At 34.2% G+C, this 17,328-nt stretch overlaps 2 protein-coding genes and 1 long non-coding RNA gene across 7 annotated transcripts in view; 1 reads left to right on the top strand and 2 right to left on the bottom strand.

Moving 5' to 3' along the window:
- The window catches only part of cpne8 (copine VIII), a 100,015-nt gene extending 83,108 nt beyond the window's left edge, over positions 1-16,907 (bottom strand). The window contains exon 1 of one of the 2 annotated variants that reach the window (XM_087312644.1): positions 16,733-16,907. In XM_087312644.1, coding sequence (XP_087168770.1) covers positions 16,733-16,839 — 107 coding nt within the window. In that variant the 5' untranslated portion in view covers positions 16,840-16,907. Of the gene's footprint in view, positions 1-910; positions 973-16,732 lie in introns of those variants that run through there. The other variant, XM_087312645.1, reaches the window with a different exon arrangement.
- The window catches only part of ano5a (anoctamin 5a), an 805,725-nt gene that overhangs the window by 195,963 nt on the left and 592,434 nt on the right, over positions 1-17,328 (bottom strand). The window lies entirely within an intron of this gene.
- Positions 604-8,188, top strand: LOC101885762 (uncharacterized). Of its 4 annotated transcripts, none has more exons than XR_015526857.1 (14): positions 604-681; positions 961-1,097; positions 2,293-2,326; positions 2,484-2,513; positions 2,605-2,674; positions 2,999-3,028; positions 3,125-3,194; positions 3,280-3,307; positions 3,515-3,544; positions 3,652-3,721; positions 4,078-4,122; positions 5,103-5,233; positions 5,312-5,443; positions 7,909-8,188. It is a non-coding gene; the product is annotated as an uncharacterized LOC101885762 (long non-coding RNA). The 4 variants fall into 4 exon arrangements; XR_015526856.1 differs by having other exon boundaries at positions 5,100-5,233; XR_015526858.1 differs by lacking the exons at positions 604-681; positions 2,293-2,326 and having other exon boundaries at positions 1,046-1,097; positions 5,100-5,233.

Genomic DNA, 17,328 nt, shown 5'->3' with positions numbered 1-17,328 from the left:
CCAATAAATGAAGAGAACTCAAATCAACTGAGTACTGTCAAACTCAATGAGTTTAGGCAACACAAACCGTTTGAGGAAACCGATTGCAACAAACCATTTGAGGTAAAAAACTAATCTATATGAGGACTGTGAACTTAATACATTTGAGTTATGAGAAAGTCTTAAGTAATTAAGAAAGTCTTCCCTCTGATTTATATTTGGTGTTCAATAAGAAAGCGCAGCTTTTTACTAATAATGTCTTATTGCTCATCGTCATACATTAAAATAAGAACAGCTGAGCGGGACTCTGCAAAATAAACCTGAAACACTGACTAATGTGAGGAGAGTTTACTCGCAAGTGACTTGTTTTAGCTCTTTTTGTCCTTTTAGAAGCTTTGCCGTGTGAAAGCGAACTGCACCAAGAACAAAAATAAACACTGTAATAATTTCAATCCCTGTTTTGGAACAAGAGAATCGATCCACAGGTGTGAATGCACCCTGAGACTAAGACTTACACTGTAAAAAAAATCTGTAAAATAACAGTTAAATGACTGTATATTTTAACAGATTTTTTCCGTATACACGTATTACGGGTGTTTTTCCGTTTATATACATTTTCGAATTGCATTGTGGGAAGGGGATCGCAGCTCAGACAGCGTTTGATGGACACCGGGACATATTTCTTCCTCTGTTTTTTCCCTGGTAAGTACGATTAATAAAACATATAACAATATTTTAGTTAAAAGACTGCTTTATTACCTTTTTATCGTTATTTAAAATGATTTTGTCTTGTATGAAGTGCCCATGGAAAGTACAGCAGTGAATTACGTTAATTATTGTTAATAAGATCAGACTTTATTTCATTAAGATCAAACTGAGCTATGAGTGGTTAAATGTAATTTAAACAAGCATTTACCTAATGATTTTTTACCTTTTTATGCGTTTTCCTCATCAGTAAATATGGTATCTGTTCATTTACAGTTGTTTGTCCGTATTTTTCTAAACTGCCGTGCGCGGGAAGTGACGTGACGTCCCAATCACCCACTCACTCCCTCTGCACCTGCGTGAGTCTGACTGGATTAACGGTAAACGTCAGCTTGTCTGTGAGAGTGTGAAAGGTATGTTAATTATTTAATAGAAATATAAATGTTTTCTTTGTACAGTGCATTGAACAAGGGATAGCATTCAAAGTTTGTGACACTGTGTAGTTTGGTTGATATACGTTACCTTTAATGAACACTAACGTCAACGTGTTTCAAACGCTCGTAACACCTGACCGTCTGTGTTTGTTTGCATATTAATAACTAATTTCATATTTTACTGACGTTATCAAATGTTAGCTTTAGTTTGACCGACGTATTAAGGCTGTGTGACCGAGTTTCAGTGGAAAAGCTTTGCTGGTTTTTAAGTAACGTTAAGTTATAAGTTAGACTCGCGTGAATTGGAGGCATTTGTAACTCGGTATGAGGGGAAATACACACTCGTTAAGTTATTATTAGTGGTGGGCCGTTATCAGCATTAACGTGCTGCGTTAACGCGAGACTTATCGCGCGATAAAAAATATATATCGCCGTTAATCTATTCTCAACGTTGGGTTGGGAGCTGCAGCTCATGGGTGACTTTCATACTTTGACATTTTAGCGCGGATGTATACCTGACAGGTGAGCCGTCTGACAAACAAGTGCCCTTCTGAATCAAATCAGCAGGATGCCTGACTTTAACTGCAGTTCGGCAGTTTCACTTTAACTCATGAACATTTCATTCATCCCGCGTGACAAACTGGGGTAATAGACGCAAATAAGAAGCAAGAACCGATGAGAATGTTATGGAATTTAATAACGCTCGCCAAATGGAACGAAAAAAAAAACTTCCGCATTTCGCGACGTGTGTTTGTGTGTACAGAGATAACAGAGTGATACAGTAAGTGTGTGACATTTAAAAGTCGGCCTCAAATAGCCTACAACGTGTACCTTAAAGCACACAATTAAATGTTTGTTGTAGTCGAGTTGAACTGTCATTGATATTTATTTATTCACTTTTAAGAACCTCAAGGGCAGCTAATATGAAGATATAAAGATGAGTTGTTCTTCCACAGTCTTAAAATTCTTCAAACTAATTGTCAGTTCGATTCATTATAGCAAATAATACTTTCTTTACTATTAGGAGATCAGGAGTTTTATTTGAATGAAACCTTGATAATAGAGTGAACTACACATGATGTTATCGCAAATAAAATCTTTTTATGTAGATTTTGAGTCAGTTTTTTTTTTGCACATATAAGGTTCACTGATATTTTGCTTTGTTGACTTTCAGGTTCTTTCATTTTGGTTATAAGTACATGTTACAGGTAAATTCTTAGATTCAATCCAAACTGAATTTGAATTAATACAGACAAATAAAATAAAATACACCTGGGATTTTAAATGTTTTAATTTTTTTTATTATTCACAACGTTTGTGAAGTCTAAATGTAGACTGTCTGAATGAGTGTTATTTTTGTTGTAGGTGTGTTGGTGTAAAAATTGATGCTGACTGGTTAGTACTGCATTTTTAACCATAACAATAATGATTTATATTTAGCATTGCATCTATTGTCATTTTACCAAGAATGTGTTTGCTCTTTCAGAACTCAGGCAGTTGTGCTGGACCTTCTGTACTTTATACAGGAGATGACAGTAAACTTTCAAGTTTAAGAGGTAAAATGTTCAGGGTTTTTCTGTTTGATTTTGAGTGTTTTGTAGATATAATGTTCACTGATATATGATATAAGATTTGCTTTATGTTTATGTTGTCATTTTGGTTATAAGTACAAGGTACAGGTACATTTTCACAGCAATCTAAATTAAAATCTTAAATCTTACATTCAATCCAAACTGAATTTAAATGAATATGGACAAATTAAATGAAATACACCTGGGATTTTAAATGTTTTCATTTTTTTGTTATTTACAAAGTTTAAAGTTTAAAAGTAGACTACCTGCTGCATGTTTCAAACTGAATGAGTGTTATTTTTGTTGTAGGTGTGTTGGTGTAAAAAGTGATGCTGACTGGTCAGTACTGCATTTTTTAACCAAAAAAATAAACAATGATTTATATTTAGCATTGCATCTATTGTAACTTTACCAAGAATGTGTTTGCTCTTTCAGAACTCATGCAGTTGTGTTGGACCCTCTGTACCTTATACAGAAGATGACGGTAAACTTTGAAGTTTAAGAGGTAAAATGTTCAGCGTTTTTTCTGTTTGGTTTTAAGTGTTTTGTACATATAAGGTTCACTGATATTTTGCTTTGTTGACTTCCAGGTTCTGTAATTTTGGTTATAAGTACAAGGTACAGGTACATTTTCACAGCAATCTAAATAAAAATATTAAATCTTACGTTCAATCCAAACTAAATTTGAATTGATATAGACAAATGAAATAAAATACAGCTGGGGTTTTAAATGTTTTCATTTTTTCATTATTCACAAAGTATGTAAAGTATAAAAGTAGACTACGTTGCATGTTTCAAACTGAATGAGTGTTATTTTTGTTGTAGGTGTGTTGGTGTAAAAATTGATGCTGACTGGTCAGTACTGCATTTTTATAAATAATACAAAAAATAAAAATAAAAAATGATTTATATTTAGCATTGCATCTATTGTCATTTTACCAAGAATGTGTTTGCTCTTTCAGAACTCGGGCAGTTGTGCTGGACCATCTGTACTTAGTACAAGGGATGACAGTAAACTTTCAAGCTTAAAAGGTAAAATGGTCAGGGTTTTTTTTTTTATATTGATGCTTTTATTTTTATTATTTGGCAAAACCAATTTCTTGTACCTATATTTTTACTAAGTGTTTACATGAACACATTTTGCTTCAGTAATTTAGAATTTTGTTAACATGTATTCAAACTAAAAAGTACTGGGTTGATGTGGGTGTTTTATCTGGGTTTTTTAAGCTGCTACTGTAATCTGTTAAATAAACCAAGCAGTTATTTATTATTATTATTTATTTTTGCATCATTTGAAATGTTACAAGTTCTTTATTTTGGTAATGTCTGCTTAAAGTGATAAGGAAATAACTGGTCCACTGCTGAATCTCTTTTCTTTTCTCTCTTAGCCACCTGATGATGAGAGAGACAATTTCAATGTGGGCATCTTGATGGTGAGCCAGGCCTTCATGCTAATTTTGTGACCGTTTAATCTATTTAGCGTCATTGTAATAACATTATTTCAGGATGCAAAACTGGCTAAAAATCAAATTTAAATTTCAACATTAATTGTATGATAGTGTGGTTGATTTAACATTTTATTTAATGTTGGGTTCATTGTAAAAAAAAAAAAAGATTTAATTTTGGTTGAATAAATGCTGATTTTGGGACAGTTTTGTCTATTTATCATTATAGAATTACCATTATTTCAGGGTAGAAAACTGCCTAAAAATCAGTGGTGACTTTTTAACGTTGTTTCAATGATAGTTTGATTGATGTTTTAACATTTATTCGATGTTAATTTAACGTAGGTTTGCTCTCTGGGTAAGAACTAACTTAAAAAATGCAAAAAACTTACAGTATGTATGTGCCACTTGACTTTTGTATCACATGTTATTAGCATGTTATGGAATTTAACCATGGCAAATAAGTGAGAGGAGATGGAAAGCTATGATGTCTACACGTTTTCCTGAAACATTTTCAAGGTCAATTCTTTCTTGTATAAAGATAGTGGAAAAGAAAGAAATGTAAAACAAAATGGTTTGTCATTTTTTTAAATTTTGTTTTCTTTCCTTTATTGTTTTTTTTTTTGCCTTATTTTTGTTCTTGCACTATAATTATTTCTTGTAATATTTGATTAAGTAAATATATTTTAATTTCTTTTAAATTATGTAGCAGACATGTATTTGAATAATTTTACATAATAATTATAATATTTATAATATTATTTATAATATTAATAATTTAACATATAGGTGTGCATATATGTACCCATATATGTACATGTAATATAGGAAAACAGCCAATTTTATATTTGTCACATATTTCAAAAACCTAAATCAAAACCTATATTAAACCATATGTTTATATAGGTTCTTTCCATGTGGACGTGTACCAGACCCAACACACAACTCACTTTTCTTTTTTTCAGAAGAAGAGTCCACAGTCACAATAACAAGATCATTGGGCTGTCCCCTAATTGTGGTGAGCTACATGTTTAGTCTCTTATGTGCTAAACATTATGTAGCCTAAGGAAGCAGCCCTGACTCTGGAGTTTATATGAAGGTCTGTTTTTACATTTTTAAGTTTATTTCATTTTTATAAGACAAGTAAGGTGATACATGTTTGTTGTATCTACAACAGGAGCATGCTGAGTAACTATCCAGAATGTAGGTCCAAAGCAGAAAAAAGAGCACCAAGCAGAAACATACCATCTAAACTCCTTCGATTCCTGTCAGACCAGAAAGACTTTCAGAATCCTTGGAAGATTTAAAGGTAATTAAGCACACCAGTAATACTTTATAATAACTAAACACTATTGATTAATTTATTAAGCATTAGCAAAAAGTTCTGTTAAGCATTAACTCTACATTAATAGACCTTAGTATACAGTTTATAACTACAGCTGCAAATGCTGTAATCTTGACTTATAAGCACATCTATAATGTGCTTAATGATTTTGTTTTTATATTTTGTTAATGATTAATTTTTCATTACTAAATTTAGTATAGCATTATTTACAAACCAGTGATTTAAGAATAGTTGGTGTATTTTTTTTCTAATCATTCAGAATGTGTAAGTAAATGGTTAATAAACTATTCAAACTAACATTTATATATCTTATTATTCAGGCATATAGTAATAGTTGGGCAGCACAGTAGCTAGCACTGTTGCCTCACAGCAAGTAGAGCTCCGGGTGCTTAGGTTTCCCCCACAGTCCAAAGACATAAGCTATAGGGAAATTGATTAACTAAATTGGCTGTAGTGTATGAGTGTGTTTGTAAATAAGTGTGTATGGGTGTTTTCAAGGGCGTACTCATGCTATGCACAGTTGCCTTGAAACTGGAAGCGTGATTGTCTCCCCGACGACCTGCACTCACATTTCATTCGAGCCTGAGCATGCTTACATCATCAATAATGCACTGTTCAGTTTAACAAGTGCTCTCACTCAGCACAGTGGAGATTTCTTTATATTGTTATATCGTTTTAGTTGTTCAATATGCAGTGACACGCAGTCAAATATTTCGCCGAACAGATCAGCCACTTTTGACGCTCATAAACAATCAAAGTCAACGTGCTGCAGGTACTAGGAGGTTTGCTAAAGGTGCAGCTGTTGTGCAGTGAGGGGTTTGTGTCTTTAATCTATGACAGTTTGCAAGGGACTTTGATTTGGATAAATTAATCACTATTACTGTTCAATGAACGCAAACCCCTTACTGCACCACAGCTGCGCCTTTAGCAAACCTCCTATTCCTGCAGCACAAGGAATTTATGATTGTTTATTAACATCAAAAGTGGCTGATCTGTTCGGCGAAATATTTGACAGCGTGTTACTGCATCCCAAATGACTAAAACAATATAACTAAAGAATTCTCCTCCGTGCTGAGAGCACTTCCTAAACTAAACAGCGCATCATCGATGATGTAAGAGTGCTCAGGCTCGAATGCAATGTGAGTGTGGGACGTCAGGGGAGACGGGAGGGAAGACAAGAGTGCTTCGGCCTGGTTTAAGGCAACTATACATAGTGTGAGTACACACTAAGCTGAAGGAAAATACATGAATGAATTGTAATAGTTATATTTGTAAATAAAATACAAAAAATAAGTATATAAAGTATATACAATATTTATTTTAATAAGTGCTTTTGTTTACTTCATCCAGTTTTGTAGCCTAAAGTGAGGATTGTTTATGCTTTGTAAATCCCCTTATAAATCACAATTAAAGATTCAGTTATATTCTAAAAATGAAATTCATTTTATTGTATTAAATGAAAAATAAATCTTATCTAAAATAAAATTACTGTACAGTTTAACATAGCTAAATAACACTGAAATGTTGCATCGTAATATCATTAAATTATTTTAGTGTTGTTTTATCCAGTTTTATGTTATATTTTGGCACTCCAGCTATTCAGCAAGGTTTCATATTTACAGTAATTACATTTTTTAGATAAGACTGTTTAGATAAGAATGTTCATTTGATACTGAGCCTTTAACTGTCGTTTATAAGGATTTATAAATCATAAATAATCCTCACAGATTAGGCCACAACTGGAAGAAGTTTTGTAAATAATGCAATATTAAATATAATATTTTATATATATATATATATATATATATATATATATATATATATATATATATATATATATATAAATAGTAATGTAAAATCAATCATTAAAGTTTGATAACACAATTATTAAACTGTAGCTGTAGCAAATTTTGCAGCTGTATTTATAACCGACTGCTAACATCTATTAATTTAGAGTCAATGCTTAACAGAAAATGAATTCACTATTTGCTAATGCTTCATAAATGAATCATAGCCTGTAGTTATTATAGTGTTACCAGCATAGTTTGTTTATATTACTGTTTCTCTCTTGCATTATTGTTCCGAATATTGTCAAAAGTACCTACACTTTATTTTGAAAAACCTTAAAGTGATTTTTCACCCAAAACTGAATAATTGATAATTCATAATTTACTCACTCTTGGCATTTTAAACCTGTATGACTTTGTTTCCTCTGCAAAACACAAAATATCATATTTTAAAGAATGTTGCTCCTATTTCTCCTACTTTGTTCTGTGGAAGTATGTCAGCCAGACAGGCTTGAAATTACAAGAGTGAGACAAGAAGATGATGATAAAACTTCCATTTGTGTAAACTATTGACATGCAAGGAATCACCCCAGTTGTAAGTGAAATGTCCTTAGTAATGTTTTTTTTTTTTTTTTTTAACAGCCATTGAAGTATCAGTATTGGAGCGGAAGAAGACCCAGTTGTATCGTCTGTTTCCTGCCATCTTGCAGTTTAACCTGGTTTCTTAATGTAAAGTACTTGTAATTTGCCCACTTGTCCTCAATTATCTTAAAGCTAACATTTAAAACTAATTTGCTATGAGATTATTTGCCAAGACCTCTCACTGTGTGATTCACATGTCAATATGTATTATTGTGTGTATAACTAGCTATTTGGAATTCAAATGATTTGTATTCATTAAAGAATCTGTTTTAATTGCAAAGTTGTTTTTGTACTAATTGTAAGTTCACAGTTAACAAACTATTTACTGCTTCTTTACACATACAGTATAGAATAAATGTTTTTTTTTACTATGGTAAACCATTAATAGTGTATTTCCCATATGTATATGTTTATCCTTACCAACTGCCATTTCTATGCTGCTTGAAGAGCATTAAATTAGTAAAATAATAATTTTTTTACAGTATGTATCCCATTAAAACAAAGAATCTGTTCATTTTTTCACTGTGTATATATACTATTAAAAACCAAAAAAAGTCCTCTTTTTACAGTAGGTATACTATTAAAACACAGAATCTGTCTTTTTTTACAGTAGGTATACTATTAAAACACAGAATCTGTTTGTTTTTTTACAATAGGTATACTATTAAAACACAAAATATTTCCGCTTTTTTACTGTTGGTATACCCTTAAAAACACAGAAAATAACCGTTTTTTTATATAGAAAACCCTTAAATTACTATAAAATGTTTCGTTATTTTACAGTAGTTTAACCGTCAAAAAACGGATATTTTGTAGTTTTTTTTAATGTGGACACACTGTCAATTAACAGAAGTTTTCCGTTTTTAATTTACGGTAAAATATTTGTGTAATGAGCTGCCAGTACATTTTACCGTTTTTTTACGGAATTTTTTTTTAGAGTGTAGCTAAGACTTTTAGCTCAATAAACTACCAATTAGCTGCTTATTATTAGATATTAAGGTATTAGTTGTGTTTAAGATCAAACTTTTTAAGTGCTAGCACAGTTAATCTTAATAAGCTGAGACAACAAGGCATGGGACGATTACCGCGGTTTGCAAATGTCAAGGTTTTTCAACCGCCAACATTTTCTGCTATTTCCTACGATATATGCAAGACATTTTTTGTTTGTTTTTTTAGGACATCAGTATCTCCAGCAGAAAAGATATCCAAATATGCCATTTTAAATTGTAAAGAAATCTGTGTTTTTAAAAACAAATGAAGACAGCAGAAGTCAAAGATTTATTTAGATTATTTAGCCTGACATGTTTACTGCTCAACAATATTACAAATTTTTCCTAAAATAAAATATATTTTGTGAATATATTGTGTTCAAAGAGAAAAAAAGTTTTAGTTTTTACCCAGACATTAAAAAAGAAAATATTTTCACAATATATTCACAAAAACCGTCAAGCTGTTATTTTATCCAAAGTTTTCATACCGTCAGAATCTTATACGAGTCCATGTCTAGAGACAACACACAATATTTAAGGTTTTTTGGGGGAAAACTGAATTGTTTCAAGTTCAATCTACTTAAATTTATAAAAACTAGTAAGTTATTTTAATTCTTCAGGTTCCCCAAACAAATCTTTGAAGTCAAAATTATTCGCCCACCTGTGATTTTATTTATTTATTTATTTTATTTTTTATTTATTTATTTTTTATTTTTCCAATATTTCCCAAATGATGTTTAACAGATTCTGGACATTTTCACAGCATTTCCTATAATATTTTTTCTTCTGGAGAACATATTTTATTTTGGCGAAAATGAAAGCAGTTCAAATTTTTATTTAACTAATTTATGGTCAATATGACTTGCCTAATTACCCTAACTTGTCTAATTAACCTAGTGAAGCCTTTAAATGTCACTTTAAGCTGAATCTTAATAGATAAGAATAATAAGAATAAGAATAAGAATATCCAGTCAAATATGTGCTGTCATCACAGCAAAGATAAAATGAAAAAGTTAATAGAGATGAGTCTTTAAACTATTATAAATAGAGTGTGTTGAACTAAATCTGCCCTCCATTAAACAAAAATCAGGGGGAAATATACAGAAGGGTGAATAATTCTGACTTCAACTGTGTATGACTCAAAGTTTTAGTCTTGTGCTCCACTCATAACCACTGTAAATAATGCTGATTACACAATTGACCAAAACATTCGCGATCATGATTTGTTTGGTCCACAGTTTCTCCAGGTCTACCTTCTCCACACGGCAGATGCATGTGCCACCGGAGATCAGCCGAGTCGGCCATTACAGCCGCCCCGAAGTGGAGGAAAAGCTCCTCATCAAACATTTACGCCGGCGTTTTCTTCCCACACAAAACAGCACATTCCCATTTCAGCTCCCAGCACACGCGCTCATAAACACAGCCGACACGCGCTGTCCTCTCATCAGTTTAATTAATGTTTATCCCCGATCGTCTTCCGGAGCCGCTCCGCATTCATATTTAGAACATGATGGTGAAACACAGAGGAATAATTCATGAGGAGTGTAATTAAAGTGTGATAAAGTTTAGCGGCACTAATGAGGACGAGCCCACCGGGAGGCTTGAAACGTAAAGTCCACGGTAAACACTGCATTGACCAGCAAATCAAGCCATCGGGATTGACGGTATTGATAACAGATGGAACCGATATTGAAGCTAAAGGTGCTGTATGTACGTTTTTGACTCGTCTAAAGGATGAAAATACCATAATATGTTCGCAGATATTTCAAGAGTTCACACTTAGCTGATGATTGACAAATAAAGCTTGTTTGGCGTGCTGTCCCGGAAAAGAGCTCTGAGCTTATAAGATCCTCGAGCCCTGGGCTCCCTCCTGTTGCAAGGCGAGAGGGGAGTTTGAGCTCAGGTAGATCTCAGGATGACTCCCCCTCCTGCTTATTGTAGCTAAGTGTCAGATATGGATGCTATAGGTGTACTCAGAGTTTGGTTACAATATTTTGGATTAATTGTTTAGAGTGCTTGTTTTTGAACTGTGAGAGGAAACTCGGAGAAAACCCGGGGAGAACGAGCAAACTCCGCACAGAAATGTCGCCTGGTTTTGAAAAGAATTAAACCAGGGGCATTCTTGCTGTGAGGCAACAGCGCTAATCACTGGCCACCGTGTTGCCCGTTTGAAAGGAGGGAAGTAGGGCTGGGTGGGGGGTTTCTTTAAGATGAAGATATTGAGATGAGAAAAGTCTGGTTATTTATAGTGGGTTAAGGATCGTCTGATAGGATAATTAGTCATTAGCTAAAGTTGGAACAGATGTGAACAATCATAAGCACGTGATCCTCTCGAAAATTGTTTATAAATAAACTTCATTCAAGAAACATGACAAGTTAACATTCTTGCTCATCTGTAAAACAATGCTGAAGTCAGAAATTCTGCTTTGAACGTGTGTGTTATGTGCCGGAACGGCTGTCTTTGTTTGGTCATTTAACCCGCCCAATGCCACTCTAGCCAATTATATTTCAGCACGCCGGGTTGCCTTGTTGGAAAACCACGAATTCCATTCAGTCATTCAGAAAGGCTCTCAAAGCATGCGCTCATGACCAAAATGTGACCTCCGTTGGACAGTAGCAGAGTCCCAAATGAGACGCAGATTCAGAGTTCCACATGAGGTTATTAATTAGCAAATAATGTAAACATTAGGTGAGCAGGTCACATTGTGACCCCGTGCCCTAACAACATGCATGTTGCACGATCACCTCACAGCAATAAGATTACTGGTTCGAACCTCGGCTGAGTCAGTTGGCATTTCTGTGCGGAGTTTGCATGTTCTCCTCATGTTGGCGTGGGTTTCCTCCGGGTGCTCCGGTTTCCCCCACAGTGCAAACACATGCGCTGTAGGGGAATTGAATAAGCTAAATTGGCCGTATAGTATGTGTGTGAAAGAGTGTGAATGGGTGTTTCTCAGTGTTGGGTTGCAGCTGGTAGGGCACCTGCTGTGTAAAACATATGCTGGATAAGTTGGCGGTTCATTCTGCTGTGGCGACCCCTGATTAATAAAAGGACTGAGCTGAACAGAAAATGAATGAATGAAATACTAAAAACTAAAAACATTTCTTTGTAATATTAGAGTAAAAATAAAGAATGCAACAATTTAAGCCACTTCATTTTATTTTATTTTATACTAAAAACTACATATGTTGCCAAACTAATTACTGATTTTTTTTGCTTGTATTTTTTTTATTTCAGAGCTTATAAAATTATTCATCAATTATTAACTTCATGTATATTTCACAAAAAAGATTCAGTTCAACATAACATTTTACAGTGAAACTCCATTCACTGTGCCAAAAACAAAACAAAAGAGAATGATTGGACAAAAAAAACGTCAATGGCACCCTATAATATTGCTGCTAATTATATATAATAACATATTTGATTCATACTTTTGATTCATAATTATTTGTTCAAAATAGTTGCATTAAAATCTCTATAATTCAGTCATTAATTTTTCTTCAGGGGTCATCACAGCAGAATGAACCGCCAACTATTCCACCATATCTTTTACTCAGTGGATACCCTTACAGCTGCAACCCAGTACTGGGAAACATCCACACACTCATTCACACGCACACTCATACACTACGGCCAATTTAGTTCATCAATTCCCCTATAGGCCACGTGTTTAGACTATGGGGGAAACCGGAGCACGCAGAGGAAACCCACTCCAACCCGGGGAGAACATGCAAACTCCACACAGAAATGATAACTGACCCAGCCGGGAGTACTACAACCTTCTAGCTGAGACGACAGTGCTAACCACTGAGCCACCGTGCTGCCCAGTGTACATATTTTGAAAATATACAGTTTTTAGGTACATTTTAATATATTTTTACCTCAAAGTTAACAGTCTGCACAGCTGCAATTATCCATTTTCTATTAAATGTGTTTACTTTATTCAGTGTGTCATTTTGAGTGATGTTTTATGCACAGAAACCATGTTTGCTGTTAATCTGTAAACAACACGCGCACACACACACACACACACACACACAGGTGAACAGTGTTTGAGGGCGAGCTTCACATCGACTCATTGACGTGTTTGGTCTGAATGCACTGAAGTGAAAGCCTGAGTGTCGGAGGTCTGCCTGCCTGAAAGAGACGCTTTTTAAAAACCACGACAGGAGAGATTGATTTCAGTTCAGCTGTCAGTCAGAATCAGGAACGCAGGGTTGGTCAGTCAGGAGGAGCAAACCGCCTAACAGCTGAAAACATCTCTACTGACTGGGAATGCATGAGGATATTTGTATTTCACCTGCCGAATAAGACAATATAAGGCAAGGCAAAGCAAGATCATTTCTATTGCACATTTCATACACAGTGGCAATTCAAAGTGCTTTACATAAACAGGAATAAAAGAGACAGATAAATAATAAAATAAAATATAAAAGAGTGAAAAAGAAAAGAAAGATACAATGCGATCTGACGCAGCACAGTGCTCATTCAGTGAAGCCACAGCTAAACAGATCAGTTCAGTCTTCATTTGAATGTACTGTACCTAATGTTGGAGCACGTCTGATCATTTCTGAAAGCTGATTCCAGCAGCAGGGGGCGCTGTTAGCAGCTTAAGGCCGATTCAGCCTGCTTTGACTGAACACGTGGAAGTTTGGAAGGGTGTCCAAACTCGGTCCTGGAGGGCCGGTGTTCTGCATAGTTTAGCTCCAACTTCCTTCAACAAACCTGTCTGGAAGTTTCTAGTTTACCTAGTAAGAGCTTGATTAGCAGGTCCAGGTGTGTTTACTTTGAATTGGTGACGTCAGGCGTTGCCGAACTGCATTGTGAATCTGTCGACGCCACTTCAGTGGCGTTGCTCGCTGCAGAAGTTAGGACTTGCTCAAGTTTTCAAGCGCCGACGGAAGCGTGAGCCAATCAGATCGCTGTTTGCAAATGCATCAGCTCAGACTATAACCGATTGCTGACTGATTTCATTGGCTGACGCTGCTATGACGATCGCATCAGCCCCAACTTCAGACACGCCCTCTGTCAAGTGTTGAAGCCTCATGTGAATGGGGCGTTAGGGTTGGAACTAAGATATGAAGGACGCCGGCCCTCCAGAACCGAGTTTGGGAACCCCTATTATAGTTTATATGATCCTAAAGATCTGAGTGATCTGTTTGTATTCAGTGAGCATATATGTATACTGAGCTCCTAGGCCAGTGATTTATAGACCAGTAATAATACTTTAAAATCTATTTCTGAATGTAACTGGGAGCCAGTGTAGAGACCTGAGGACAGGTGTGATGTTCTCTAATTTTCTGGTTCTGGTTAGAATCCTGACCGCAGCGTTCTGGATGAGCTGCAACTGTCTGACTGTCTTTTTGGGAATGGCGTTCAGTAATCCACTCTGCTGCTGATAAAAGCATGAACAAGTTTCTCTAGGTCCTCAATGGAAACAAAGCATCTAAGTTTTGCACTGTTTTTGAGATGATAGTATGCTGATTTACTAACTGCTTTGACATGACTACTGAAACCCAGATCTTATAATATTAAATTATTAATATATATCTATTTTACAGTACTTTAAAAATACTCAAAAATGTATCTGTCAATGTTTTCAAACTCTTATATTTGATTTAGCAATAGCACACAAGTGCCAATTTCACATCTGTCACATCCATAACGGAGAGATGTCACATCCATAGCAAAGCTTTTCTTTTATAAATACAAAAAAATGTCAAATAAAATAAAATCAATCATGTTTGTTCTAGAGCCAATTCTTCTTCTGATTATCATTGTTTCTTTTGGGTTGTACAGTTTAGTTTACAGACTTTTTTTGTGACGTCCATAACGCATGTTTATTTTCCTCATTTAAAATATAAAAAATGTTTACAGATTGATATTTTTCTGCTCCCATACATGTGTGGTGAGTAGTTTTGGATAATATAAACAGATGTTTCTATATAATGTTAACATATACTTTCTATGTGAATTATGTTTTGAGATTTTACTGCAAACGTCACATTCATAACACTGGGATTGCTTATATATATATATATATATATATATATATATATATATATATATATATATATATATATATATATATATATATATATATATATACCTTTAATTGTATTAGAAAATAAGGACAATAAAGTGAAAACCATCCAGTAATGCCAGAAGAAAAGATATTTTACACAATTAAAATGTTCAATTTATGTTAAAAACAAGAAGGCAAACATCTTTTATGGTGAAATTTCATGCAAAATATATTTTTAAGCATGAAAACATGAAGGAAATACAGTTACTAATAAATAATTATGTATGAAACTATTGAAAATTCCTGATTTAGCTAATCATTTCTGTCTACAAATGTATGTTTTAACAAGACAATACATATCTATTACGGTAAACTGTCGTTCAAAAATGTTTATAAGTATGAAAACATGTTGAAAATACAGTAAATAAAATATATCCTAATATATATAAAATCCTATAAAGCTTGAAAAAATTATATGTATATATAGATTTTTTTCATGCTTTATATATAAATATATAACTAAAAACTGAATTATCCTGTTAAAAATGTAAGATTATCCTATAATGATAACACATACTTAAATTCTTATATATTTATACATTCTTAAATTATTTTTTTACGTATATTTAATTATTTTTAATACAGCCATTCTTCTAAATATTTAAGTATCATTGCAGTAAATTCCAGTCAGCATCAGCTACATTTCAAAATTGTTTATAAATGCACAAAATTAAAGAGCATCAGACCAATCAGCATTTGATTGCATTCACAAATCATTTTTCCTCTGATGTGAATCTGAATGTCTCCTCTCTGAAAGCCACACACACAATCAAAAGTGGCCCAGAGCTCATTTACAGACAGCAGCTTCCCTCTCTCTGTCAGAAAACACATCTCTCAGGTGTGAATAATGTTGCACCTTAATAATGAAAGATGACCGTGTTTTACATATAAATACACATCCATTGTGTGCTTTGAACAAAAGCCACTGATTCAGATGGAAAGAGCTCAACTCCTGCTATTATGCAACATATAGAGCTGTCTGATGGCATGCCTCATAAATCCAGCACATATGAACACGCATGTAAATCTACGCATTCATAAATCCACATAACACACCTGACAGAGATCTAGTTCACCCAAAAAATAAAATGTACTCACCCTTAAGTGATTTATGGCTCGAGCACAAAAGAAGATATTTTGAAGAATGTTGGAAACAGTAAACATTGGCTTCAATAGTATTTGCTTTCCTACAATGGAAGTCAATGGTTACCGGTTTTAAACATTCTTCAAAATATCTTCCTTTGTGTCCAACAGAAAGAAATAAAATCATAAATCACTTGAGAGTAAGTACATGTTGAATTAATGTTCATTATTGGTGGTGAAAACCCCCTTTAAAGTCTTAAATAACCACATGATGACTATTTATAAAGCATTTTACAATTCCAAAAAAATATTTACATAATCAAGTGACAAATGCCTGCAATATAACTACAATAAAAACATGTTATCGCATCACACACATCACAAAACAACTTTTGACGACTGACGTTTGTTTATGATTCGTTATAATATCCGCACGTGCTAATTGTTTTGCTAATTATTTTGCAAGCAAAGCGCGGAAACAACAGAAAAACGGATAAATGAGGCACCTCACATAATATAAAGAGCATTTTTATATTATGAAGCATTTGAAAAACTAACATATAAAATAAGCAAAATGAATTTAAATGTGTAGCTTTCATGAAAATAACGCTGATACAGACGGTGTTGTATTTGGAGTGCCGTTAAACGGTCACGCGCATCACTCACCTGCACGACACGGTGATCTCAACTTTAGTGGCGGGAATCACGGCGGCGAGCGGCTCGAAATCCGCCAGACTCGCCATGTTGAGGAAACCGCCGGTTAACGTGGACATGATACCGGAGGAGTGCAGCGGAGCCTCACCGAGATCATCCTTCACTCCGCCGATCTGCGAGTGTGTGTGTGTGAGTGAAGGGAGTCACAGCGCTTCACACGCGACGTCACGGGGGCGCGCGAGATGTGTGAACGTCCCCACAGATACAGTCATGAGTGTTTCTACTGTAAATGACATTTCTGTCTCATAAACGACATTTCTGCTGTCTGCTGTGAATTTAATTCCTGTTTTCTATTGTAAATGTCATTTCTGTTTATTTCTGTATCCAAAATACTGTGAGCTACTGTACTGGAGTGTTGGCCATGTGGAGTTAAAAGGAAATCATTCTCACCTAAACACACAGATTATTTGTCAACTATACAAACAAGTAACCATAGTGTTTTGCTAAATATTTAATACTATAATAATAATACTAAATGTCACTTTAATTAAGCTGTTTATTTATTGAATTTTAATTGACAAGAAGGTCTTTTTATCAACAAGAAAGGT

The sequence above is a fragment of the Danio rerio genome, chromosome 25 (genome assembly GCF_052040795.2).
Source record: "Danio rerio strain M-AB ecotype USA chromosome 25, GRCz13ab, whole genome shotgun sequence".
NCBI lineage: Eukaryota > Metazoa > Chordata > Actinopteri > Cypriniformes > Danionidae > Danio > Danio rerio.
The sequence above is the reverse complement of the archived record's forward strand: the minus strand, read 5'-3'. Positions and strand labels throughout refer to the sequence as shown.